Raw genomic sequence first — 27,267 nt, forward strand, 5'->3', positions numbered from 1 at the left:
TTAATAGCATCCTTTCAGTGTTTAAATGTTTTTGATGGTAGGACTAGACAGGCAACATGATATATTTGAGAAAAGCAAGCATTTGAGCTAGAGGGTCTGACTTCACATCCTTGCCACCTAAAATCTCTGAATATCAATTTGTTTTTTTTGTAAAATACTAAGGATAGTAATACCAATCAAATTGGTTTGGTTTAAGAACAAATAAGTAATTTACAGGAAGTACATTCTATGTCACACGCTACTATAAAAATGTTAATATGGCAGTATTTTTGTGAATGCCTTTTAAAAGAATGTGGCCTTCAATGCAGTTCAATCTTTTGATCTGTCTACCTTTCTCTTTTTTTTCAACATCTTCAACCACTTCTTTCTTCCCCTGCCTGTTCTCATACTGGTACCCAGGACCTGTGGCTTTCTCCCAGGTGTTGCTACCTAATTTGCTCTCCTTGCTTTCTATCTCTTTCTTCTTTTCTGATTTCCCTCTTTGTATCAAAGCCCCATTTCCCATGCAGTATTTCTTTCTTCATTATTCTTTAGCCTTCTTTCTTCTTAGTGTGTATAATAGGGTTCAACACTGACAGGAGATTAAAGAATTCTCACAAAAACAGTCTGTACAAATTCTGTGTGTGTGTGTGTGTGTGTGTGTGTGTGCATTTTATGGTAGTGCTTTAGGCAAGTGCTGTCTTACTCATACGCACAGTGTCGGGAAGTTGGAGGTAGAGGAGAGGTTGAAATTCATCTAATCCAGTCGACTTGGTTTAAGGATGAAAAGCGCGTATGCAGAGGAGTTAGTGACTGGCCCTGGATCTCAAGGTTAATTACTGATTGAGTTGATAGTTAAGACTGTTTCCGGAGTTCAGCCCACTCTTGTTTCTCTGTGCCTTTGCTATCCACTGTATTGTGTGTCCCGTCCTAGAGTTTAGCTAAGGACATTATCTGGGGGTTAGTTTGTTCCCAGCAGGCAATCTAGCTGATTGGCTTCGGGTAAGTTATTTAACCTCTCTGGCCTTGAGATTCTCATCAGAATCTGAGAGGACCAAGTCTTCAAGGCATCCTTATAATTCTCAATCTTCCTTCATGTAACAAACTCTCTGATGACCAATTATCTACAAGTGCAAGGTGAGCTGGATTCATGGTTTGCCTTTGTGTTTTTTTTTCCCAAATGCCACTCAAGGTGGAGCTTTTCCTACATTACTGTACTGCATTTTGATCTGGACAACCAATTAAGCTTGTCCAGTATTTGGTTAAAATTATTTCTAATTAAAACATCACAGCTTCCTTGGCGGAGATCCCGTCCTTGTATTACAAGGATGTTTGGCAAGATTTTTGTTATCATTTTGTAAAAGGCTGTGGGAAAATTGAAGCGTTTTGTTGAAATATTTTCTTTGGATCATAATGTTGAGACAGAACAGTGTGACATTCTTTTATACACCACCTGAAAGTTAACGAAAGAGGCACAGAAAGAAATGTGTGCCCGTATCTTGTTGAAATGACAATGTCAGAATAGGTTAGCTAATTTGACTTCCGGGTGATTCAAAATCCAGTAAATTACTACGCCTTAATTTTATGCAAACTAACACTCACATTCCCTTTAAATTGCTGGAAAATTCTTTCTACTTATTTACATAAACGGACATTAATCCTGAGTAGTATGTTTATTCCCTGTCGGCTTGGGTTCCTATGATGTTTGCTAGCCCCTCCATTGAAAACTAGGTGTCTAGGTGGAGGTCATGTGACAGGGTGGGTCCCTTACCAGAGAAGTGAATGTTTGTGTGTGCTCTGAAGGCGAGGTATGAGCCCATGAGTTCCTCACTTTCCTTCCTCTCCTAGTCTAGTAATTTACTACTCACAGTGTTTAATAGCATCCTTTTCTTGGGTCTGTTTGCTTTTAGTAATCAATGAACCTATTTACATCAAAAACTGGTTTTGTTTAGGTGTGGAATTTTCACTCAGTTTGCCAGACCATCATTTCCTGAAGTGCTTGCAAATAGTCATTTTTTGTCTTTCGGTGCCTGAGAGCCTATTTTAAGAGCATTGCCAAGCGTGGGAAACTAATAGCACTATCTTCCAGCTGTGGAAACAGTATCACTGTGATAATGCACTTCAGCTTCCTGTAAAAGGACCTCTTGCTGGCTATGCTGAGAATCTAGTTCGAGGTATAGAAGCAGTATGTGCGATGATGGCAGTGAGCATTCGGAAGTGGTAAGAAACTCCTTCTAATGTCATTGACGTGTGGCATTTTTAATCAGCTTTTTAAACCATTTTCAGAGTTTGATTTTAAACTTGCCTCTCAAGCGCCTGGCATCACTAACAGAAATGGAAAACAAATCGCTCGTGTCTAAAGGACGAGCCCAAATGTTGAAATACTGCAGAACAAAGTTTGAAATCAAACATGTTTTGTATTATTTGCTATAGCTGAGATGATTTTTGTACTTGAACTTGGATTTGAAATGGTTATCAGTATCTTATGATGTCTATTGAAAAGGTGTTTTAAAAAGTCCTTGTAAGTGTAATGATAGGCAATTAAGATTCCTTAACAAAAATATTTTTAATTTACCAGTGAAATCATCTGTTAAATATCATTGAAAGTAATTGAATTGAAAAGTTTTATGTCACAAAATCTCTTCAGATCCTTTATTTGTAAATAGTAAACCGTTAGGAAAATCTCAGTCTTTCCTTAAACATTAAACGCATTCCTTGTATATTAAAAAATATTTAAACTAAGAGTATATATATAGAGTATCACATTGTTCTCAATCCATAAAATATGTAAAAAAATCACATGAATCTGTACATTATGCAAAATGAACAGCTAATGTTTTTTATATTTCAAGAGTTACAGACATATAACTTTGAAAGTGTCAAAAGGCATTTTAAACCATATGTTTCTTTGAAGTACTGTATTGTTCGATTCCTTAATACATTCTGATTCCTTAATAGCCTGATGAATTGAGGTGATAATTTGATCTGACTTTAGAAAGATCTATTCTCAGTAAATAATACCACAGTTTAACTAATAAGAAATAAACCTGTATTAAATAGTGGATTTCAGTTTTCTGGTCATATTCCACTCAAAACCAAATTCCCTTTTTAGGTGTGTGTAGGAATCATAGGATGAGATGATTTCACTTCTTGTTATGTAGCCAGAAGGAAAGAAATTTCCCAAAAAGCAACTGAGATTTCTACTTTAAACATAGCAAGTTGAAATCACACAGTTGTCTATTTAATTTGAGTTCTTTATTTCAGCCATTGGCATAAGATCACAATGATAGATACAATTCCAAAATGAGAGCTAAAGGTTTTGTTATGAATTTCAAAATGGTCTTCTCTAATATGGTCATTGTTTTGTAACACCTTTTATTTTATTTTATTTTATTTTATTTTATTTTATTTTATTTTATTTTATTTTATTTATTTTATTTTATTTTATTTTTTGAGAGAGCACGGATAGGGGAGAGGAGCAGAGTGGTGGGGGTGGGGGAGAATCTCAAGCAAGTTCCACACTCAGCATGGAACCTGACACTCCACGGGGCTCGATCCCATAAATTCACCTGATGAATTTGGAATTCATGGAATCATGACCTGAGCCAAAACCAAGAGTTGGACACTCAACTGACTGAGCCACCCAGGCACCCCAAGACCTTCTTTTGTCTCTTGATCTTTGCTCTCAGGTGACTGTCAAGATGAGCAAAAACTTTTTTAAAGAGTAGGACATGGCTCTATTCAGATGTTCATAAGAATTTAAAGTGGTTGCAAAATTATAAATTTTCAGAATAAGACACTTTAAACTCCTACTAAACAGAAATGTGTCCAGTGTTTAAACCCTACTCTCCCTTGTTACTGTCTACACTGCATGCGGTTCGTGCAGGATTTTCAAACTCTTTGAGAGTTGTGCTCAAGCCTAAGCTGTCACAGACAAGAAATCTTTGGAGGAGTGAAGTTAACATTTTAAGAAAGTATTGCTGAAAATGAGTTCCAGGTTTTTGTTACTTTTTTAATAAAGAGTATAAATGAATACAGAAAATATATTCCTTAGAATTCACCCTAATGAGTATTTTAGGAATACAAACATTCATTAATTAGCCCTCATGTGTTTAAAATACACACCTGTTGGATATGGTTATGCACAGAAGCTGGTTTTTTCATGAATAATTTCTATCATTTTTGCATAATTTTAAGGAACCATATGTTCTATAATGAAGAAAAATATTTAAAGTATGCAATCATGTTAAACAGTTACAGCATGAGTCACTATATATATATATATATATATATATATATATATATATATATATATATAATTTTTTTTAAAGTGCTGCCTGTAGGTGACAATAGGAGCTAAAAGGATTTGAAGTGAGCTATCAATGTAAAATCACTGTAAATTTATTAACTTAGGCAATTTTGGTTATTGAGACCAAATTTGGAAACTTTCTTGTGTTTAGGTATTAAAATGGCTTTTAAAAATCTGAAAACCAGATTGAAACATGAATTGAATACTTAGATTTGTGTTTGTTTTGTAAGAAGACGTCTGCATCACTGTGTAAAAAATGACTTTGGTGGCTCGTCTAGGTTTTATAACGTGCCAGGACTGGTTCATTTTACGGATGTCATAAAGAACAGTTACGTGCACTTAAAAAAATAAATTACTTTCCATGTCATTTAGCTCTAAAGTCCTTTTTCTGTTTTTCTCCCTGTGAGTCAAATATTCCATTTGTATCACTAATGTTTTTTGTAGTTTTGTTGCTTTATTGAATATTTGAAATGTCCTTTCAAATATAGCATAGGTAATACTTGTCCAAATTTGATATTTCTAATGCATCATATCCAAATTTTAATTTTTGTGGGAATGTAACAGTCGTCATTGATGTGGTCTTAGTTTTGTTTTTTTTTAAGTTTATTTATTTTGTGGGAGAGAAGGAGATCACATGAGCACAGGAGGGAGGGACAGAGAGAGAGAGAGAGAGAGAGAGGGAGAGGGAGAGGGAGAGGGAGAGTCCCAAGCAGGCCCCTCACTGTCAGCACAGAGCCTGATGCAAGGACTCAATCTCATGAACTGTGAGATCCTGACCTGAGATGAAATCAAGAGTTGGATGCTTAACCAATTGAGCCTCCCATGTGCCCTAATGTGGTCTTATTTTTAATAAGAAACATGTGTCAATAAGAAACACATAAAAACATGGTACAGTTGAGAGGACCGAACTTTAAAAGGTGTTTCCTTGTTGTGTCTTGTTAAGGGTGTGGCACAAGTAGCGGAAGTCATAAGAAGGGAGAAGGTATGTGTCTTTTCCGTTTAGAAATTAATAAGCGAACTCACCGACAAATGGGCCACCCCCTCCCCATTCTTAGAAGTATCTATCCTGCTTTTGGCATGCTCTAGCCAGCCGGTACTGTTCTTTAGAACTTTCTCTGATGATTGAAATACGCCATATCTGTGCCATCCAATATGGTAGCCACTAGCCACGTGTGGCTATTATGCACCTGCAGTGTGGCAGTGGAAGAGTGTCTGCTAAGAATTTGTAATTCAATGTAAATAATCCTGTGGTAGCTTCTGCTGGACTTCTTTCGATCCAAAGGGTGCTCCATGGACCACCTCGGAGCCTGTTCGGAATGTCAGAATCTCAGGCCCCTCTTCAGACCCTCCTGAAACAGAATCCACATACTAGCAGCCTCTCCGGGTGGATCATGTGTTCACTGCCATTTAGCAGGGCTGGTCTATAAGGCATTCCTAAATGGACTAGATGGCTAGAGGAGACAAGTATTCCAATTGCCAAGGGCCTATATATTTTTTTTATTTTGGAGAAGTTAATTGTTGAGATTCAAAGAGAGGTAAGGAGCATACGCTTTGAGGTTAGACCAGGCGTAGAAACAGCTTTGCCCTGTGTTGGCTGTGAGCGATCCTGGGCGTGCTGTCCTACGTAAGGCGTGGTTCCCCTCTGTAAGGGACAGATGCTCGTGATACGGTACCTGCCTCAGTGTTGTGAAGACGAACTGACATAATGTAGGCAAAGTGTTTACACACACGGTAAACCCTCAAGAGGACTGGTTTAACTTACACTGTTGTTAACTCGTATTACATAAAGTTGTGCCTTTCAAATGAGACAGGCAGACTAAACTTAGCAGACTGTGTCTTTCTTCTAAATCTACATTGGCTTGGAAAAAGTCTCCAACGATGGTTGCTTATCTTAAAGAAAAGAGGGTCTGAGTCCATTGGTTTGATTTTTGACACATGTTACAGATTTAGGATCAAAGTGTGAAGCAACCACCCAGCCTCTTTAAACCATGCAAGAGTCCTTCAATTGCAGATCTGAGAGCATAGCAACTGCTTCCCCTTCCTCCCTTAGAGTTTATAGAGTCCCCAGGTGCTGTAAAACGTCTCGAAAGTTCTGCCTCTCTCTAGTTCTCACAGTTGGGGCCGCGGCAAAGCGGAGCTCTGCCCTCCTGGTTGCAAGATGTGAACGGACGGGTTTGGTTGGCCTTCTTTGGAGTGTAGCCAGAATTTCCTTTTCAGCAAGTTCTGTTTTAAAAAGAATGAACCTAGGGTGAGCTCAAACTATTAGTCACAAGTTTTCATCTTTATTAATGGTGCTTCATCAGGAAGCTAATCCAAGTGGGGGTGGGAGCCGTCTCCTAGTTAAAAATAAAAGCACATACTTACTTAAAATTCCCATCATTCTTTTGCCACTAAAAAAGTAGTCCATGCTTACAGAATATAAATTTCGAAGTGCTTTTTAAAATTTAACCATTTTCCCACTGTTGGTTTATTTAGGTTGTTTTACACACACATAAGTGTGTACACATATACACACACACATCATATATATGTATGTATATATATATATACACACACACATATATGTATGTATGTATGTGTATATATATATATGTGTGTGTGTGTGTATAGATATATATAGTCTCTGTCCTCCTCCATATATATGTATATATATATATATATATACATATATATGTGTATATATATGTGTGTATATATATATATATATATTTCAGCTTGGGGTTCTCCCTCTCTCTTTCTCTTTTTCTGCCCCTCCCTCGTGTGCTTGCGTGGGCTCTCTCTCTCTCTCTTTCTCTCCCCAAAAATAAGTAAATAAACTTAAAAAAATAAAAATAAAACCACATCAATGGCAATTCTTACATCCCCACAAAAATTAAAATTTGGATATCATGCACTAGAAATATCAAATTTGGGGGTGTCTGGGTGGCTCAGTCACTTAAGCATCTGAGTTCGGCTCAGGTCATGATCTCTCAGTTCATGAGTTTGAGCCCCGTGTCGGGCTCTGTGCTGACAACTCGGATCCTAGAGCCTGCTTCGGATTCTGTGTCTCCCTCTCTCTCTGCTCCTCCCCCACTCATGCTCTCTTTATCAAAGATAAATAAACATTAAAAAATTTTTTTTAAGAAATATCAAATTTGGACTACTATATATATATATATATGATGTGTGTGTATGTATATATGTGTGTGTATCATATTTCTTTGCATCTTTATTTCCTTCACATAGATTGTGGAAAAGAGAATTCAGTATACTGATATACTTTTGAAAGAGTAATATGCCTTTCCAAATTGCTTTTCAGAGAACTTGTATTAATTTACGTATCCACCAGCAGTGTTTGAGTTCATTTCGCTGTAATATTGACTGTCACTTTAAAAATGATTAATTTGATGCGGTGGAATATTATTCAGCCATAAAAAAGGAAGTCCTGCCACCTGCAACAACACGGATGGACCTTGAGGACATTCTGCTAAGTGAAATAAGTCAGAGAAAGACAAATACTCTGTAAGCTCACTTATATGTAGGAGGTGGGCAAAACGGGTACAGTTGGTCTAAAGGTACCAACTTCCATTTACAAGATAAATAAGTCCTGGGGTATAATGTGATGACTGTAGTTAACAATACTATATTGTATATTTGAAAGTTTCTAAGGGAGTGGATCTTTTTTTTTTAATTTTTTTTTAGTGTTTATTTATTTTTGAGACCGAGAGAGACAGAGCATGAACGGGGGAGGGGCAGAGAGAGAGAGGGAGACACAGAATCGGAAGCAGGCTCCAGGCTACGAGCTGTCAGCACAGAGCCCGACACGGGGCTCGAACTCATGGACCGCCAGAGCATGACCTGAGCCGAAGTCAGACGCTTCACCGACTGAGCCACCCAGGCGTCCCGAGAGTAGATCTTGAGAGTTCTCATCATAAGAAAAAAACCTGATAACTATGTGTGTTGATGGGTGTTAAGTAGATTTATTGTGGCGATCGTTTGATTATGCAATGTATATACATGTATCAAACCAGTATTTATACGCCTAAAACTAATATAATGTTATATGTCAATCATCTCAATTTAAAAATAAATAAAAATAAATAAAACCTAAAATAGAAAGTTTTTAAATAATTTGATAGGCAAAAGTATCTCTTTTTTTTTTTTTAATGTTTATTTATTTTGAGACAGAGAGAGACAGAGCATGAATGGGGGAGGGGCAGAGAGAGAGGGAGACACAGAATCGGAAGCAGGCTCCAGGCTCTGAGCCATCAGCCCAGAGCCCGACGCGGGGCTCGAACTCATGAACCGTGAGATCGTGACCTGAGCTGAAGTCGGATGCTCAACTGACTGAGCCACCCAGGCGCCCCAAGTATCTCATTTTTAACTTAAGTACCTAAAGATTTTTTATTATGGTGAGGTTAAGTGTTTTTTCATATTTCTTAGCCATGGTTGTTTCTTCCTTACGTATGTGTCCTTGGGTGAATTACCTAACTCTGTACCTTGTTTTTTGTTTTAATCTCAAGTCACTTTGTAAGGTCACTGTGAAGACCAAATTAGATAATATTTTTCACGTACTTGCCACAGTATGTGTTGTATAGATGTTCATCGGTCCTTGGTGAAAGTCTGATTTATGGCTTTTGTCCACTTTCTGTTGCCGTTGAGTTCCCAGGATTTAGAGCCTTATGGGGCACTGACCTTTCTCACTTCTTTGCATGAAGTGGGAGAGGATGTAAGTTTCTGATGAGCCTGGTGACCGTTATTTCTGAGGATGCCAGGAGCGGAGTGATGGAAGTCTCCTCACTATGAAAGTTGAATCCTCTCCGTATATTCACAGACTAATGTTATTATCCCCGTTTTATAAATAAAAAAAAACAAAGGCTCTGAAAGTTGTAGTGGCTTGTCCAGGGTATGACGGACCTCTCGTCCCCTGCTCCCTCCATGCCGCTGGGGACTATGGTCCCTCAGCCCTTTGAACTGTACTTGAGGTTTACATCTTGCTACCTAAGGCAATCCCGTATGCTTGTTGATGTCAACCGTGGAGCCACGTGACCTGAGTTCAGACCCTGGCTCTGTCACCTACTAGCTGTGTGACGTCGCCAGCACAGTCACTTCATCTGTAAAATGAGAATGGTAGTAGGACTCACCTTTTGAATTGTCGTGAGGGATAAGGTCGTTGATTTATGTGTCAATCACCTAGGTCAGTGGTTTCGTACACGACAGGTGTTATATAGCAGCCACCGAGATCATAGTCCCCAGCGTCGGGGACGTGTGTGGCCAAAGGCCTATCCGACATTTTTTTTTTTTGAGAGAGGGCGAGTGAGAGAGCATGAACACACATGAATGTGTGCCCGCGCGAGGGAGAGGGGCGGAGAGGATCCGAAGCAGGCTGCGTGCCCATAGCGGAGCCTGATGTGGGGCTCAAACTCGCAAACCGTGAGATCATGACCTGAGCCAAAATCCAGGGTCAGATGCTTAACTGACTGAGCTGCCCAGGCGCCCCCTACTGACATTTTCAGCGTCTTGCCTGCACACCATCGACTGTGCACCATTCTTGGAATGGAACTGGGGGGAGATCTCTTGGTGGGCTAAGAACTTGTGCTTTTGCTCACCCCATGTCGCAGTGAACCAAAAAGAAATTTTTGTTTGGTGAGAATTTTACCAATAGGGATTTAGTTTTGTACAGCCGGCAGGTCAGAAATCCAGAGTCCCTTTGTGCTGCCCGCTTGCTGTAATTCCTGAGTGGAGGAGGTCACCAGGAAGGCCACCCTCACTGTCATTTGTACTTTTTGGTTTTTTTGGAAGACACCGAATGCCCTCACAAGGCCATAGTCCGCCGAGCATCAGCTCAGTAGCATGGCTCCTGTCCACACAACGTGTGCATCTCTCCCTGGAGAACTTCACTGTTGGTAGCACAGGAAGCACAGGAAGTTCCCCAAGTTTGGGGGAAAACCATCAGAGAGAGAGAGAGAGAGAGAGAACAGAACTTTGCTGTGAAGCAAAATCATTGCCAAAAAGGCAATCGCATTTCCCTACTGACTGGCCAGCTTCACCTCAGGCTGCACCGTGAGAAGATCGTAAGGAACCTTCTTTGTGAAGGTTCTCATGGTCTGGGATGGAGGCAGATGCAAGGCCTTCCCCCCTCATTCATCTGTTCATTCAGCAGACATTTATTGAATCCTGACTGTGCTTCCTTCTGCCCTAAGCCCAGGTTGAGGTGTATCTCATTCTACTTTTGTATCTTAATTCCGATTTCTGTTTCTCCCAAACAAGGCTGGACAGCCTAACTCAAGGGCAGCAACCCGCTGTGCAAGGCTGACGAGGTGGGAGAGGATGAGGAGAACAGCTGTTATTCGGGGGATATTTATGTGAGGCGCTGGGTCAAGTGATTTATGTATTGGAATGATTCAGAACACTTTTTTTTTCTTTACCACCCACTCTTTACAGATGAGGAAACTGAGATTTAAGGAGGGTTTTTTTTAATGTTTATTTATTTCAAGAGAGAGAGGGCACGAGTAGGGGAAGGGCAGAGAGAGAGGGAGAATCCCAAGCAGGCTCTGCGCTGTCATCGCACAGCCCGGTGCGGGGCTCGATCCCATGAACCATGAGATCAAGACCTGCGCCAGAACCAGGAGTCAGCCATGTAACCAACTGAGCCACCCGGGCACCTCAAGATTGAGGGGGTTTTAAAAAGGTGCTCAATTCAAGCCCCTCATCAGGCTCTGTGCTGACAGCTCTGGATTCTGTGTCTCCCTGTCTCTCTGCCCCTCCCCTGCTCACACTCTGTCTCTGTCTGTCTGTCTCTCTCTCTCTCAAAAATAAATAAACATAAAAACTATTTTAAAAATGCACTTAGCTAATAAGAGACAGACCCAGAATTTCAGCTTCAGTTAAGCTGACTACAGAATCCAAACCCTTCGTTGTTCTGTGCTGCTTCTCTCGTGAGGTCAACCTTGTGGTTTCTCCGTTTGCTTTCTTGAGCGTTGGGGTTAACCTGTATGTTCCTTCAGATTTTTCAGTACATTTTGGTTTTGTTTTGTCTTGATTTAATGACGAAGGTGTTAAGAGTTGTTAACCCAATGGGTATGTGATTTGCTTTGGAGAAGGTGTCCAGTAGGTGTCTCTGGAAGTCCATGTGTCATTGGGACGCACTTGTGTTGTTTCTGTGTCCAAGATGATGCTGATGGGCAGCCTTGAGGAGGTCCCATTTCCACACTAAAGGTGGGATGTAGAGATAAAGAACAAAGTGTGAGAGGAAGACTTGAAGACTTAGGTAGAGAATAGAAGCGAAGGTAAGAATAAATTAGCTTCCTCCATTTGCACCTTCATTTGCATTGTAGCGCCTGCAGTGACATAGAGAAAAATAATTAGAGGCATACCAGGATGAGATAGTGACTAAGGAGAGAAAGAATGCCAGAGGACAACACAACTCTAGAAATTTACGACATACAGTGATGTTTGGCCGAGGTTGGAAGGGTTGCTGAGGTCACCAGACGAAGCAGGGCACTAGATGAGTGAAATTAAGTGTTCCCTCGAGTTTCCAGGAAGGTAGAGAGGGCTTAGGGGAAGGTCAGTGGCTGGAGAGGTGCCAGGTAGATTTGGCAGGATGGGAAATAGAATTACAAGAACACCTTGAGGGGTCAATCCTCAATTAATAAGAAAGGGAGTGTCTCCTCGGGTTTATAGTAAAGATGAACAGGTGTCGTTAGAGATAAAGCAGAGGCGATACAAAAACTAGTAAAAGTACATGAGCTGCTGAGTAATTTTTTGACATCCTTGGTGACCAAGGTAGGTTTTCTTTGTAAAGTGCTTGGCGTCCTAAATGGTCGGCTTATTAGCCTTTCGTATCCTGTGCAGCAACAGAATAACAAAGTCGTGCCAAATGGCATTTTCCCCGACACTCGTGCACCGGTCGTGTGCTTTGCCAGTATTAACTTACAGCTCACAGCTGTGTGCACCAGCTCCTTCCCATTTTCCAGATAAACTCAGCCTTTGTGATGTTTCATATCCTGTCCAAGGTCACCCAGTTAAAAAGTGTCAGGTTTAGTATTTGTTACACTGCCCGCCAAAGAAAGGGTCCTATTTTGGTGAAAGCAAAAGGCTGTGGTAAGACGTAGCCCTAGGAAAGATCCCTGTTTTCTCTGGTGTTGGAGATTGGAAGTGAGTGTGAACGGAGTGCTTTGACGTGTCCTGTGCTCTATTATTTTGTCCTGTGATTTCAGTCCCCCTAGGCTGTATCGATGCCATAAGGAGGAAGGTACCTGTATCTTTATTAAGATAAAGTTCCCCTCTCTCTCTGCTCCCCCCCCGTTCATGGTCTGTCTCTCTCTCTGTCTCAAAAATAAATAAACGTTAAAAAAAAAATAAAAAAAAAAATAAAAAAAGGGGGCGCCTGGGTGGCTCAGTTGGTTAAGCGTCCGACTTCAGCTCAGGTCACGATCTCGCGATCTCACGGTCCATGAGTTCGAGCCCCGCGTCGGGCTCTGGGCTGATGGCTCAGAGCCTGGAGCCTGCTTCTGATTCTGTGCCTCCCTCTCTCTCTGCTCCTCCCCCATTCATGGTCTGTCTCTCTCTCTGTCTCAAAAATAAATAAACATTAAAAAAAAAAAAGATAAAGTTCATCTCAATGTGCTAATGGGGATGAAGTCCGTTGTTAAATTAATCATTTTGCAAATCCTCTGAGTGGTAGTGTTTACTCTTTGGATTGAGCTTTCTTTCGGGGCCATGCATGGGAAATATGGCAGGCAACGTAAACTGGCAAAAGCAGCTTTTAACTGATGAAGACCTTTAACTTATTTTCCTTAACTAACCTAAGTCTTTGAAACTGAGAAATGGAAGGCAGTATTCATCACAAAATACTGCTAGCAAGCAAGTGAAAATTCACTTCTCCTTGACCCTTTATAGGAACATACAGGGGCCCGTGCTCTGGGCAATGAACTTGGGAGTTTATAGGCCTGAGCACGATAATCAGTAGATGTGAAGGCCGGACAGTAAATGCCAGAACAAGTGATGTCGTATATGTGTATGTTTGAAGGATGGTTTAATTTCTCTGGTTTGTTGATCCATTGAAAACCACCCTGGCCTCAAAATGCCGTGGACACAGATTTGGAGGAGAAAAATACTTTGTCATCAGTTAAGGTAGTCACGAGATTAAAAACCAACTGAAGTTTATACCAGCTTAAGTATAAATAATTTTGGTTGGGGAACTCCTCGGAAGGGGAGGAAATATGTTGGGCCCCATACATAACCTCCAAAATGAAACCCTTCAATTACTTTGTAAAAAAGAGGAATTGGAGTAAGGAATAATGAGACTAGGTAGGTATCGATATTATGCAAACTATATAATTTTAAGCCTGGCATACCATGTAATGGAGAAGTTGGCAAGCTTTTTCTGTAAGGGTCAGACAGTAAATATTTTTGGCTTCGAGGCCATACATTCTCTGTCACCCTCACGGAATTCTGTTGTACCACAAAAGGAGCCATTGGTTCATGAGACACAGAGAGAGGCAACAGGCTGACTTTGGCCCCAGAGTTGTGGTTGGCTGGTCCCTGGTATCATCTGTGGGGTTTGAGCCCTGAAGGTCTTTTTATATATATGGCAAAAGTGAAATGCTTCCTACACAAGCCTGGTAGCAAATCTGAGAACGCATTCTAGGTGCCCCTTTGTAGAAACACTATTTTATTTGAGGTTTTTGAAAATTATGCTTGGCCAACTCAAACATTAACCTCTGCTCTTTAATTCAGACGTTATATTCACATTTCTTGCCAGACCTGGGAACTGACTGAAAATAATTATTAATGAAAGACACAGGGCCCTTGAACCCTTTCTTGTGGCTATTTTGAAGGGTCATTGTCTTTTAGCTAATTAGGAACCAGGAACATTATGTTTCAGCTGCTTGTGGAAGGTATTATCCTTAGAGAAATGGTCTGGACAAGAGTTTGTATGGGGGTGCCGGGAACAGAGAGGAGAAAGAAAACCTGGGAGGGCCAAATTACAGGCACCAGCAACAGAGAAAACCCAGCCAGTAATTAGAGTAAATTTCTGAATACAAATCCTCAAAATGCGTCACTTTTCACATTTGAATCCCAATGCATTATACTCAACAAAACGAGTACTTGGTGATATGTCAACATTTTAATTCTGAATGAGTGTTAATTGGGTATTTTAGTGCTGAAATTATTTGTTACCTAAAACACTGACACAACCTGAAGTTCCCTGATTTTTATAATTATATAGCACAGACAGAATTTCCTTCTCTAGATTTGATTGCTTTTACAAAATGTATTTAAGGCACACGCTTTAGATCAATTAATAATTCAGAACTGTAATTATTAGACTCCATGGTGACTTGGTATAGTAACTCTTCCTGAATCAGCCCGTTCACAATTCGGGGCTGGTTGGAATTGTGAACTTCAGCCAAAAAAAAAAAAAAAATGGAAAATATCTCCTCTCGATATAATGTACATGGTGACTGTAGATAACACTGCCAGCTGGTATATTTGGAAGTTGTTAAGAAAGGAAATCCTGACAGTTCTCATCTGAAGGAAAGAAAAAAAAAATTTTTTTTTATAATCTATATGAGATGATGGACATCGACCAAACTGTCTGTGGGGGAATCATTCCATAATATATGTAAGTCAAGTCATTATGCTGTTACATCTCAGTAAAACTGGGGGAAAAAAATTCCTCCCTGACCTCCCTTTACTTGTCACTTCCCTAGAGCAAATGTGTTGAGTGGCTGCCTGACCCAGTACCGTGCTAGGGGCTTGGACCCAGTAGGGAACAATGCAGCCAGCGACCCTTGCTTTCCTGGACCTATTTGTTATATAATACATTTGCATGCCTAATATAATTTCTTGCTCTCTCTCTCTTTTGGATGCTTACTCTGATTTCTCTAGCAGAAATCATGTGGGTCTAAAAAAATATTTTTATTGGGGTAGAATATACATAACAATATTTAGCACTTGACCTGTTTTTAAGTGTGCAGTTCTGTGGCATTCAGTGCAAGTTTTAAATACGAATTCCCCATCTCCTCTCCCCACCCTGGCCCCTGGCATCCACCATTCTTTTGGTCTCTGTGGATGTGATTACTCAGCTGAATGATAAGAGTATTTGTCCTCTTATGATTGGCTTATTTCACTCAACATAATGTGTTAAAGGTTCATAAGAAACTGTGTTTCTAAGAGAAATGTTTGATTTTCTTAAATTAAAATTTTTAATTTCGATTCAGTCAGGCGAAAGGGTTTTTTTTTTTTAATCTCAAGAAGAGCAGTGTTCATAATTCCTTTGAAAAAATATATTTTTTTAACGTTGACTGACTCACCAAGCAATATTTTCGTTTTGGTTTTGCCTTAGAAAGAGAAGATTTGATTTGTTGTAAACCTTTGTGTATTACAGTCTACTAGGAGAACAGAAGTGCCCTCCTTGCATGCAATTAAGGAAGTATTCTGAGGATGGTCCTGTTTTAAAAGACTTTCTAATTCAGTGGCTCAGTCAGTTAAGCATCCGACTTCGGCTCAGGGCATGATCTCGCGGTCCGTGAGTTCAATCCCGGAGTCAGGCTCCGTGCCAGCAGCTGAGAGCCTGGAGTCTGCTTCAAATTCTGTGCCTTCCTCTCTCTCTCTCTGCCCCTCCCCTGCTTACACTCTGTCTCTTTCTCTCTCAAATGTAAATAAATGTTTAAAAAAATGTAAAATACTTTCTAATTCCTTTTTTTTTTTGAGAGAGAGAGAAAGAGAGAATGAATCTTAAGCAGGCTCCACACCCAGAGCACAGCCCCCGTGGAACTCCATCTCAAAACCATGAGATCATGACCTGTGCCAAAATCAAGTCACATGCTCAACTGACTGAGCCAGCCGGGTGCCCCTAAAATACTTTCCAAAGTAAATCAGAAAACTATGAATTAGGACAATTCATTTTTGCAGGTTATTTTTAGAGAAAGATGTAACAGAATTGTCTTTCTTTGTTTGGAAAAGAAAATGTGAGTAGGAAAACAAACACATACTATCCCCACTGGGGGATCCTACTTTTTAGAAAATGTGTAGGTTTTTCTGCCTGCGATCCCAATTTTATGTTAATTAGCACACTGCCCCCTGCGTCAGGAAAACTGTTTGCGGTGCCTTCCCTTTCCTGGTAGGCTGCCTTGCTTGTAACCACCCCTAGGAGCCACTCTGAAGAATGCAAGCAGCAGAGGTGTTTTCTGAAAGTGGAAGGAAGTGAGCTCAACGGAGTTGTTAATCCTTACTCTCCAGTGCCCGCTGGGGAAATTATACTCCTGGCTGCTATCCTTTGGTTCTGCTGTCAGTAATAACAGGTAGGAGCCCCCACCTCTCCTACCTAATAGAAGGTTCATTTTCCTGTGATTTAATTGCCTACAGAGGTTGGAATTGTGGAGGGCTAAAATTGTATTTGCGAGCACTGCATTCATGAAATACTTGGCTCACACGCACAGAAATAGGCCCTGAAAAATAATTGCTTCCTAACGATGTGCACGCATGACGTGGTTCCCCCAGAGCTCTGAAATCCTGCCACAGTCAGATAGGGTCCACCCTCCAGGCATGTCTCTGGACTGTACGTGGAAATATTCTTTTACTTTGTTCTTCATGGAAATCACAAAAGAATAACTTGAAAAGGGTTGGGCACTCGTTATGCAGTGAGGCTTTCGTGTATTTTTACCGTATCATTCTAATTTCTTTCTTTTTTTTAAATTTTTTGGATGTTTATTTTTGAGAGAGAGACAGAGCACAAGTCAGGAAGGGCAGAGAGAGACGGAGACAGAATCTGAGGCAGGCTCTAGGCTCCGAGCTGTCATCACAGAGCCCAACACGGGGCTTGAACTCACGAACCCCAGAATCATGACCTGAGCCGAAGTCGGACACTTCACCGACTGAGCCACCCAGGTGCCCCTCATATCATCCTAATTTCAACAAAATTATGTGTAATTATAAGTGATATACATTGGGAGTCTGATATGATTTGCATCTTTCAACTTACTGAAGGAGACTAAAACTGTTGGGTATAGAAAAAAAAGAGAGAGAGACAGAGAGAGAGAAACGAAAAGAAAAAGACCATGCCCTTCACCTCTTGTAGTCTTGTCCAGATTTTGCCAGGCTCTTCAGGAGGGTTGTCTCTTCTGCTCAGCTTTGCAAATGCTTATCATCCCGGGAACTGATTTTCTCTCTGTTTACCACGGCTTTCTCTTTCTCTGTACCGAAACGCCTTGTTGACTTTGCTGGGGGTCTTTCTCGGTGTTCCTCAGACGATGGGATGGTACAGGTTCGGTTTTATTCATGACTGGATGCCACATTGGTAGGAAACAGAAATGTTATACTACGTGCCAAACAATCCATGGGACACTCAGTAAGGCTACTGAAGTTGTTTTTGTGTTTAACACCAAATATTACCCCAACTTTGATATGATAGACCTTTACTTTAAAAACATTTTTTTAATGTTTATTTCTTTTTTTTAACTTTTTTTTTTTACATTTATCTATTTTTGATAGGCAGAGAGAGACAGTGCACAAGTGGGGGAGGGGCAGAGAGAGAGGGAGACACAGAATCTGAAGCAGGCTCCAGGCTCTGAGCTGTCAGCACAGAACCTGAGGCGGGGCTCGAACTCACGAGCCATGAGATCATGACACCCCATGATAGACCTGTACTTTATTCACTTACCCAGAATATGTACTGGGCAACGACTGTGCACCAGGGTCGGTACCAGGCAATCAGCTCAGAGTAGGAGATCCAGATATTAAAATGAAGCCCCTCACATGGTGGTAAACCCGCTTCTTGCGGGTCAGAGGGCAAGAGGACCAAAGGAGGCCCAAATAGTGCATGCCTTTATGATTGCGAACCAGTTTGAATTTACAATTGTCCTTGAAATGCCGCATGGAGATCTGGCAGCGGAGAGAGCTGACATAGAGACCTCACGTCCCCCTGGGTCTGTCAAGGTCCGTGAGGGGCTTTTGCATGTGAGTAGAAGCCCAGCCTACACATTCAGGCCCCTGCTCATCACTGCCAACCTCCCTCATCATACAGCTGCCCCTAGCCACAGCTGGGTCTAGGAGTGTGCACGCGGGCAGGGAAGTGTATCTTGAGAAGTGTGAACTTGGGAAGAAGCCCAGGCAGACCTAACAGGCCCGTGGCCATTTGGTCAGCAAATTCCGGACGCTCCAGTTTCCAGACTCTCTAAAACTACCCTGTATAATATGGTAGCCCTTGCCATGTAGGGCTATTAGGATGTCAATTCATCAAAATTAAGTGAAATTTTAAAATTCGTTGCACTAGCTATATTTCAACCCACGTGTTGTCTAGAGGCTATCGTGTGTGTGTATATATAGTATATGTGTTGCTACAGGACAAATACAGATTTTCCGGCAGAAAGTTCTAGTTTGGAGGAAAAGACAGGGGCTGGGAGTGTACAGGCACCACTTTCCCATATCTAAGAGTTGTGCTGTGTTTGCAGAGCGTGGGGACAGGGTTGCGGGAGGGAGGGGGGCGGGGAGTGGGGTAGCCAACGAAAAGTAAACAGTGACTAAATAAGTCTTTGCATCATGTGAGAGACTCTCCGAAGAAGATAAGCCGGGTGATGTGATGGGAACTGTAGCCAGAGAGGAAGAAGAGCTTCAAGCAGTGGGAAAGACAGAAGTAGAAGTTCAAAAGCCAAGAGAGTTTCATTTGTCCCAAAAAAAAAAAAAAAAAAGAAAAGAAAAGTCAAAAAGGCGATGTTTATGGCTGGCAGGTAGCGAAGGAAGAGAAAAGTAGTGCGAGATGTGTCTGGAGATGTAGGCAAAGGCCAAAGTGTATCAGCGAGACACGGGATTTATTTTTTAAGTGACATGGGGGGCAATGGGAACGTTCTGTAAGGGGGAATGTTGTGAGCTAGTGCGTTTGAAGAAGTTTCCTTTGGCTCCCTGCGTGGAAGGGCTGGGGGCGGGGCAGAGGCAGAAAGACCAATCAGAGCTGTAGTCGGAGCCCACACAGGGCGTGAGCGATAACTAGGCTTGGGGTGATGCGGTGGAAAGAGGTGGATGATGAGATTTTCATAGAGCTGAACAACAGAGCGGATCCGTTTGCAGCCAGCACACATTTATTGAGTGCCTGCTGTGTACGAGGCCCTGTGCTAGGTACTGGGGACTCAATGGTGAACGAAAGTCACACTGACTCCTGCCTTCATGGAACTTAGGTATTCGTGCAGAGAGTAGAACCATGAATACACATGTAAGTACAGCAGAAAAAGGGGATTAGTGAGTAGCTGATGGGTTGCCTTTTTTTTTTTTAATTTTTAAGTTTATTTATTTATTTTGAGAGAGACAGAGACAGCATGAGTGTGGGAGGGAGCAAAAGGAGAGGGAGAGAGAGAATCCCAAGCAGGCTCTGAGCTGCCAGCGTAGAACCCCATGTGGGACTTGAACTCATGAAAGTGTGAGATCATGACCTGAAATGAAACCAAGAGTCTGATGCTTAACCGACTGAGCCCCCCAGGCGCCCTATGGATTGCCATTTTAAATGCTACGGTTGTTACGGGGTGCCTGGGTGGCTCGGTCAGTTGGGCATCCGACTTCAGCTTAGGTCATGATCTCACAGTCTGTGAGTTCAAGCCCCACGGCGAGCTCCGTGCTGACAGCTCAGAGCCTGGAGCCTGCTTTGGATTCTGTGTCTCCCTGTCTCTCTGTCCCTCCCCCACTCATGCTCTGTGTCTCTCTGTTTCAAAAATAAATAAACATTAAAGTTAAGTGCCACAGTTGTTTTGGTCAGTTTTGTGACCTTTGATGTTGGAGACTTACAAAGACATTTTGGGAGAAAAGAAGAAAGCAACTCCAGAAATAGAGTTAACAGAGCCAAAGAGGCCCAGGGTTACTAGAGGTCCTGTAGTCCTCCATGGAGTCAGGGCTAAGACACCCCCCGACCTCCTTAGAATACCCTGCAAAATCAGTAAGTTCAGCTTCCTGCCTCTGGGTAGTTTTGCCAATATCAGTGATCACATTTTTTGTGTTTTTGGTTTTGTTGTTGTTGTTTGTTTTTAAATTTTAATCCCGGGGGGGGGGGAGGGAGGGGAGGGTGGGTGATGGGCCTTGAGGAGGGCACCTGTTGGGATGAGCACTGGGTGTTGTATGGAAACCAATTTGACAATAAATTTCATATTTAAAAAAAAATTAAAAAATAATTTTAAAAATGTAATTCCAGTGTAGTTACCATACAATGTTATATTAGTTTCAGATATACAACATGTGGTTCATTGTTCATCACAAGTGTATTCTCAGTCCCCATCACCTGTTGAACCCACCCCCTACCCACCTCCTCTCTCGTAACCATGTTCGTTCTCTATAGTTGGTCTGTTTCTTGGTTTGTCTCTCTTTTTCTTTGTTCGTTTGTTTTCTTTCTTAAAGTTCACATATGAATGAAATCATATGATATTTGTTCTTCTCTAATTTTACTTACCATTCCTTATACCCTATAGATGTAGCCATGTTGTTGCAAACGGCAAGATTTCACTCTTCTTCATCCAACTCATCTATCAATGGACCCTTGGATTGCTTACATAATTTGGCTATAGTAAATAATGCTGTGATAAACGTAGAGGTGCATATATCTTTTCAAATTAGCGTCTTTGTGTTCTTTGGGCATGATACCCAGTAGTGGAATACCCAGTACTGGATCATATGGTAATTCTATTTTTAATTTTTTGAGGAACCTCCATACTGTTTTCAAAAGCAGCTGTACCAGTTTGCATTCCCACCAGTGGTGCACAAGGGTTCTTTTTTCTCCACATCCTTGCCAACACCTGTTGTTTCTTGTGTTTTTTTTTTTTTTTTTATTTTTAGCCATTCTGACAGGTGTGAGGGGATATCTCATTGTGGTTTTGATTTGCATTTCCCTCATGATGAGTGATGTTGAGCATCTTTTCACGTGTCTTTCGGCCATCGGTATGTCTTCTTTGGAGTGATGTCTGTTCGTGTCTTCTGCCCATTTTTAATCAGATTATTTGTTTCGTGGGTGTTGAGTTGTATAAATTCTTTATATATATTGGATATTAACCCCTTATCAGATATATCATTTGCAAGTATCTTCTTTCATTCAGTTGGTTTTCTTTTTGTTTTGTTGGTGGTTCCCTTTTCTGTGAAAATGCTTTTTATTTTCATGTAGTACAATAGTTTATTTTTGCTTTTCTTTCCCTTGCCTCAGCAGACATAACTAAAAAATGTTGTTGCAGCCAATGTCAGAGAAATTACTGCCTGTGCTCTCCTTTAGGATTTTTATGGTTTCTGGTCTCATATTTTGGTCTTTAATCCATTTTGAGTCTATTTTTGTGTATGGTGTAAGAAAATGATCCAGTTACCTTCTTTTGCAAGTATTATGATCATGGCTTTAAAAAAAATACAATTTCAAGCATTATAAAAGGTTCCACAGTGAAAAGCAAGTCCCTCCCACCCCTGCTTGGCCCTGGATCCCTCAGGTTTCCTCGCTAAAGGCCATCACTGTTAGGTGTCCTGGCGTAGAGTTCTCAACTGTCAGTGGTCAACAGAACTACATGCAGAGCTTTAAAAAGGACTGATGCCTGGTCCTGCCCCTGAGTTTCTGGTTGAATTTTTGGGGGGATATAGCCCAAACATAGATATTTTTTTAAAGTTTTATTTGTTTAAGTAATCTCTACACCCCATGTGGGGCTCTCATGACCCTGAGAGTCACATACTCTTCCTACAGAGCCAGCCAGGCACCCTCGAAGCACAGAGATTTTTAATATCCTCTCAAGATTATTTCATGTGCAGCCATTTAAATGTTCTAGAGGTAGCCTAAAAACTAGCATATGTATTCTCAAAAAAAAAAAAAAAAAATATATATACACACACACACACACACACACACACACACACACACAGAGACAATACCAGAATAGTATCTACTGTTTTGTCTCTTGCTTTTTTCTTTTTTTCTTTTTTTAACTGTAAAATATATCTTGGAAATTGTTCCATGTTAATACATATGGCTATATATAGGCCTTATTAGTTTTAATGTCTCAATAATAGGCCATAATGTAGATGCACCCTAATTTATTTAATCAGTCTCCTCCTGGTAGATAGTTACATTATTTTAAGTCATCTGTAACACAAATAATGCCATAATGAACATTCTTATATATACATCCTTTGCATATATTTGTATATACCTCTAAAATTAATTAGAGGTATTAATTTTAAGAATCAGAATTGGGATTATTGGTCAAAGGGTAAGTGAATTTTCAATTTTGATAAGTGCAACCAGATTTTACCCTTAAGGGGCAAAGATGTGTTCCACACTAATAAGTGCTTTGCTTTTCATCTTTGCCAAGAAAAACTAGCATTTTCTTTGATTTTGCCCCTTTTAACATCATAATGAAAGTTGGACATTTTCTATATGCTTTCTAAAGAAACCATTTCTCTTTCTGTGAATATCTCCTGTCATTTTTGTCCATTTTTCTCCAATAGCATTGGTCTTTTTCTTACTAATTTCTAAGATCTATTAACATATGAAAGAAATGAACCCTTTGTCATTGGTATATTTTTCCCAATGTTATATTGATTTTTATTTATCATTTTTTATTGTATGTAATAAAATGTATGCTTTTTATGTTTTGAAATTTTAAAATGTGGATTGGTAATTGGTGCAGGTATCGTCAGCTACTTGAGGACAAGGAATGTATCGTATTTCTTCTTGTATCCTCAGTGTCTGGCACATGGTAGTTACTTGCTGAATGAATGGTTCGATATAAACATGATGATGATAAAGGATCGTTCAAGCTGATTGCGTGTGTTCATCCCAGAAAAGTTAAGGAATTAATGGTATTACCATAATGGAATTGCCTTGGTAATTTGAATGCATCAACTTATGCGTGCAGTATTAAGTGTCCAAAGGCATATCCAGATGAGTTCTCTCAAAGGTTTCCTTTTTCTCATTAAGCTCTAGCTCCTTAAACGTGCTAAGAGCATTCTCCTCTTCAAATTGGTCCTTCTGCCTTGAAACATTTTCCCTTACCTCTTTGTGTAACTTGTTGCCTGTTAACTTCAGACCCAGCCTAAATATGATTTTCCTTTTAGAAGCCCCTCCTTGTTCCCCCTGCTACATTTCCTCAGAGCACCCTGTGCTTCTCCTGGATCGTCGCTGCCAAAATTGTCATAAAATAATGTTTAGGTTATTACCTCTGTAACGTCTGTCTCCTTCACTAGACTGTAAACCCCAGCCTTGTCTTCTTCTCAGATTGTATGCTGGCCCTGGGGATACGGAGGTGAAAAACACAGACTTTCTGCCCTCATCACGGGCACGAAAATACAATCATATATTCTAATGTGTGTGTATATTGGGAAGGGAGAGATAATAATAAATTTAGTTGTACACAATGTTAAATGATTGTTATTTAAATGAAGTGGAAAACCTAGTAGGTGTTATCTTTGGTTTGGAGTGCTCAAGTTTGGTGTGTCTTATGTTTGTTTATTTTAATAGCTTCCTTTAATATTTTTTTAAGTTTATTTATTTTTGACAGACACAGAGAGAGAGTGTGAGCATGAGCTAGGGAGGGGCAGAGAGAGAGGGAGACACAGAATCCGAAGCAGGCTCCAGGCTCTGAGCCATCAGCACAGAGCCCAACGCGGGGCCTGAACTCACGAGCCGTGAGATCATGACCTGGGCTGAAGTTGGACGCTTAACCAGCTGAGCCACCCAGGCGCCCCTGGTGTCTGTTTTAACAGTAGAAGCATCTGGCATATAACGCATGAATGCTGTAGCAGACTGCAAAACAGTAGTCCTCAGGCCATAATGCAAGAGTCAACAGGCATGGGCAGCAGCAGTAACCAGATCTTTCTGGACTTTGCCAAACTGGCAAGCCATCTTCGTCCTGCTTGATGGAAGTTTTATCAACAGCTCACATCATGATCTCACGGTTCATGAGTTCAAGCCCCACATGGGGCTGGCTGCTGTCAGCACAGAGCCTGCTTCAAATCCTCTGTCCCTCGCCTGCTTGTGCCCTCTCTCTCTCTCTCTCAGTCTCTCTCAAAAATAAAGAAACATTAAAAAAAAAAAATATATTTACTTCTCAGAGCTGAGAAGGCTGGAAAGTCCAAGATCAAGGCACTGGCAGATTCAGTGTCTGGTGAGAGCCTGCTTCCTGGTTCACAGACAGCCTTCTTACTGTTACGACCTCATGTGGTCAAAGCAGCTAGGGAGCTCTCTGAGGTGTCTTTTACAAGGGCACTAATCCCGTTCACATGGGCTCCACTGTGATGACCTAATCAGCCTCCAAAAGCCCACCTCCTAACACTATCACCTTAGAGATTAGGTTTCAACATATGAATTTGGGGGCGACACAAGCATTTGGTCTATGGAACCATGTACTGAATATTTGCAGTAAAAATGCTTCCTTATTTGTGAGACAGGAAATATTATATGAATTGCTTTTTATTAAGTGTTCTTAATAGAGTCGGGGTTTTTAGCATGAATAACATATTAATATAACCAACAGCACATCTCCCTCTAGCTACGCAGTCTAAAATTCGCAGCAAATTTCTAAATATAGATTTGTATAAACCAGATTGTCTCTAGTTCTTAAATCACCTTCTGAAGGTAGGTTAGCTGCTTAAGGGATGCATTAACTATTTTAGGTCAGTAGGGTACTTTGCAGTGCTTTATTACTAAATGCTCCATACCACTGGCACTTTTCCAGCCAAATCCCTGATCGGGTAGCCTATTTTTAATATTAAATCTCTCTGAACCAAAGTCATATCTTTCTGGAAGGTTAGACTTTTAGAACAGCGTATTAATAATTTACTACCAAATTACTGAGTCATTTGGCCTGCTTAAGTATCTAACCTAGTAGCAAAAAATTATTTAAGCAATCATATGAGAAAATTCCAATGTTTCAAGTGGAAATGTAACATAATCATTTTAACACATTTTTACAGAGAAATGTAGTTCTTCAAAATGTTAACATTTCAGGTTCAAGTACTTTTCTTTTAATTCTTATTTCTTACCTGATGTAATTCCTGTATCAGCATTCTTGCTTTCTTCCTTCCTTCCTTCCTTCCTACCCGCCTGCCTTCCTGCCTTCCTACCTTCCTTCCTTCCTTCCTTCCTTTATTTCTTTATTTCTTATGCATGAAGAGTCTTTCAGAAGACCCAGAGTTTGCCTCCATTCCCCACTTGCAAAACAAAAAACAAAAAACAAAAAACTATTAAGGTTAAATCAACAAATTAGGGAAAATATATACCTGCATTGTTTTTTTTGTAACACCAAAAGTATTTTCAAGATAGTTTGTTAGATTTTTCGATTGCATTAAGGGCTTTCTACTTTTGTTAAAAAATGGTAACATTACAGAAAAAAATTTAAATTAGCTCTCTGAATTAAAAACAACAGTGACTCCAACTTTATCTCTTCTGTTCATCTTGTGTACTCCCAGTATTTATATATATGTGAATGTATGTATTTATAGAAATGATTAAGGGATTTTTATTTCTTTATTTTTTTAACCAAATATAATGATCATTAAGAATTGCCTATAATGCCCTTTAGCCTTTGTAACTATTATTAAATATTATATAATAATCTAAGTGTTGTATGGGACATATTTTAGAATTTTAAGACAGATGCCAGAAGTGAAATCATTAGTCTAAACGCATATTAGTCTAGATATGTATCTAGATACAAACAGAAAGAACATTGTTTTCCCAAAGGGTTTTTTAAAAGTCAAGAAAGTATCAACAAAGTATCAACAAGACCTGAAAGCATCTGTGTTAATGTAACTTCACAACACTGAATTGGTACTTTGCAAAGAGAACTAATTTAATGGGAAATGGTATTGTGTTTCATTCAGCAGGCTGAACACTTTTTCCGGACGCTTGTGACTAGTTTACTTTTTGTGAATTTTGTGTTCATAACCTCTGCCTATTTAATACCCATTGATCTCTTCCTCTTTTCTTATCAACGAATATAAACTCTGTGTAAGCAAAGAAAATTTTAGAGGGTAAAACCTTGAAGGACGGAAGCCCTATCCCCTTTGACAGCTGTGTGGCTCCCTGGGGGGACACATATGAGGACTCTCCTTTAATGTGTGTAGATGGATTGTTCATTTGCACCTGAGAGCATTCACCCTGGAAGGCAGGAGTCAACAGTTACTGTTTGATTGTTCTGCCACTCAAGGAAAGGCTTGCTGCTGGACTTTTGTATCTGTCTAGTTTGTCAGTAGCGTGCCTTTTAAATATATTACTCAGAATGGCTTAAAGAAATATCTTCCTTCTGTGCTGGCTTAATTTTTTTTAAATTTCTTTAATGTTTATTTCATTTTGAGGGAGAGAGAGACACCGTGTGAGTAGGGGAGGGGCAGAGAGAGAGGGAGACACAGAATCGGAAGCAGGCTCCAGGCTCTGAGCTGTCAGCACAGAGCCCGACGTGGGACTCGAACTCACAAACTGTGAGATCATGAGCTGGGCCGAAGTCGGATGCTCAAATGACTGAGCCACCCAGGCACCCCTGTGCTGGCTTGATTTTTTAAACTCTCTGTCTTCCTAGACATTATATGTGTAGTCACTTTTTCTGTTGTGAATTTAAACTCTCTTCCCCTAGACATAGTGGGCTAGTGCATGAGGAGTAACAGTCAGTAAACAGTCATACAATATGTCCTATTTACAGCGTTTTTTCAACTATCTCTAAGGAAATTTTCAAGAATTTTCTTTCTAGTAGCGTTGATTTTTTTTTTTTTTTTTTTATATATACTCATTTTACTGAGGGGGAAATTAGCCTGGGGCATATTTACATGACTTGCCTATGGCTTCTCCAGTGGGTCATTAGCAGTTTTAAGACTGGAGCTTTGAATCCCTGGAATGAATAAATACAATTAATGGGAAAAGAAGCTTCATAGAAAATGAGCGCTAATCATATTTTCAAAATGCAAAGCCTCTCTTAACATGTCTTCGAAGAAGGATGCTATATAAATTTTATGTATAATAACTTTTTTTTTTAAGTGGCTTGCTTGTTATGGAA

At 40.3% G+C, this 27,267-nt stretch overlaps 1 protein-coding gene across 4 annotated transcripts in view; it reads left to right on the plus strand.

Annotated features, from left to right (window-relative positions):
• Window positions 1-27,267, plus strand: part of CACNB2 (calcium voltage-gated channel auxiliary subunit beta 2) — a 383,221-nt gene that overhangs the window by 217,321 nt on the left and 138,633 nt on the right. Inside the window, exon 1 of one of the 4 annotated variants that reach the window (XM_042945037.1) lies at window positions 2,144-2,199. The exons of the other annotated variants lie outside the window; for them this stretch is intronic. Within the exon in view, the coding sequence (XP_042800971.1) occupies window positions 2,167-2,199 (33 nt within the window). The 5' untranslated portion in view covers window positions 2,144-2,166. Of the gene's footprint in view, window positions 1-2,143; window positions 2,200-27,267 lie in introns of those variants that run through there. 4 annotated transcript variants of the gene reach the window in all.

This window comes from Panthera leo, chromosome B4 (genome assembly GCF_018350215.1).
Source record: "Panthera leo isolate Ple1 chromosome B4, P.leo_Ple1_pat1.1, whole genome shotgun sequence".
NCBI classification, from domain to species: Eukaryota; Metazoa; Chordata; class Mammalia; order Carnivora; family Felidae; genus Panthera; species Panthera leo.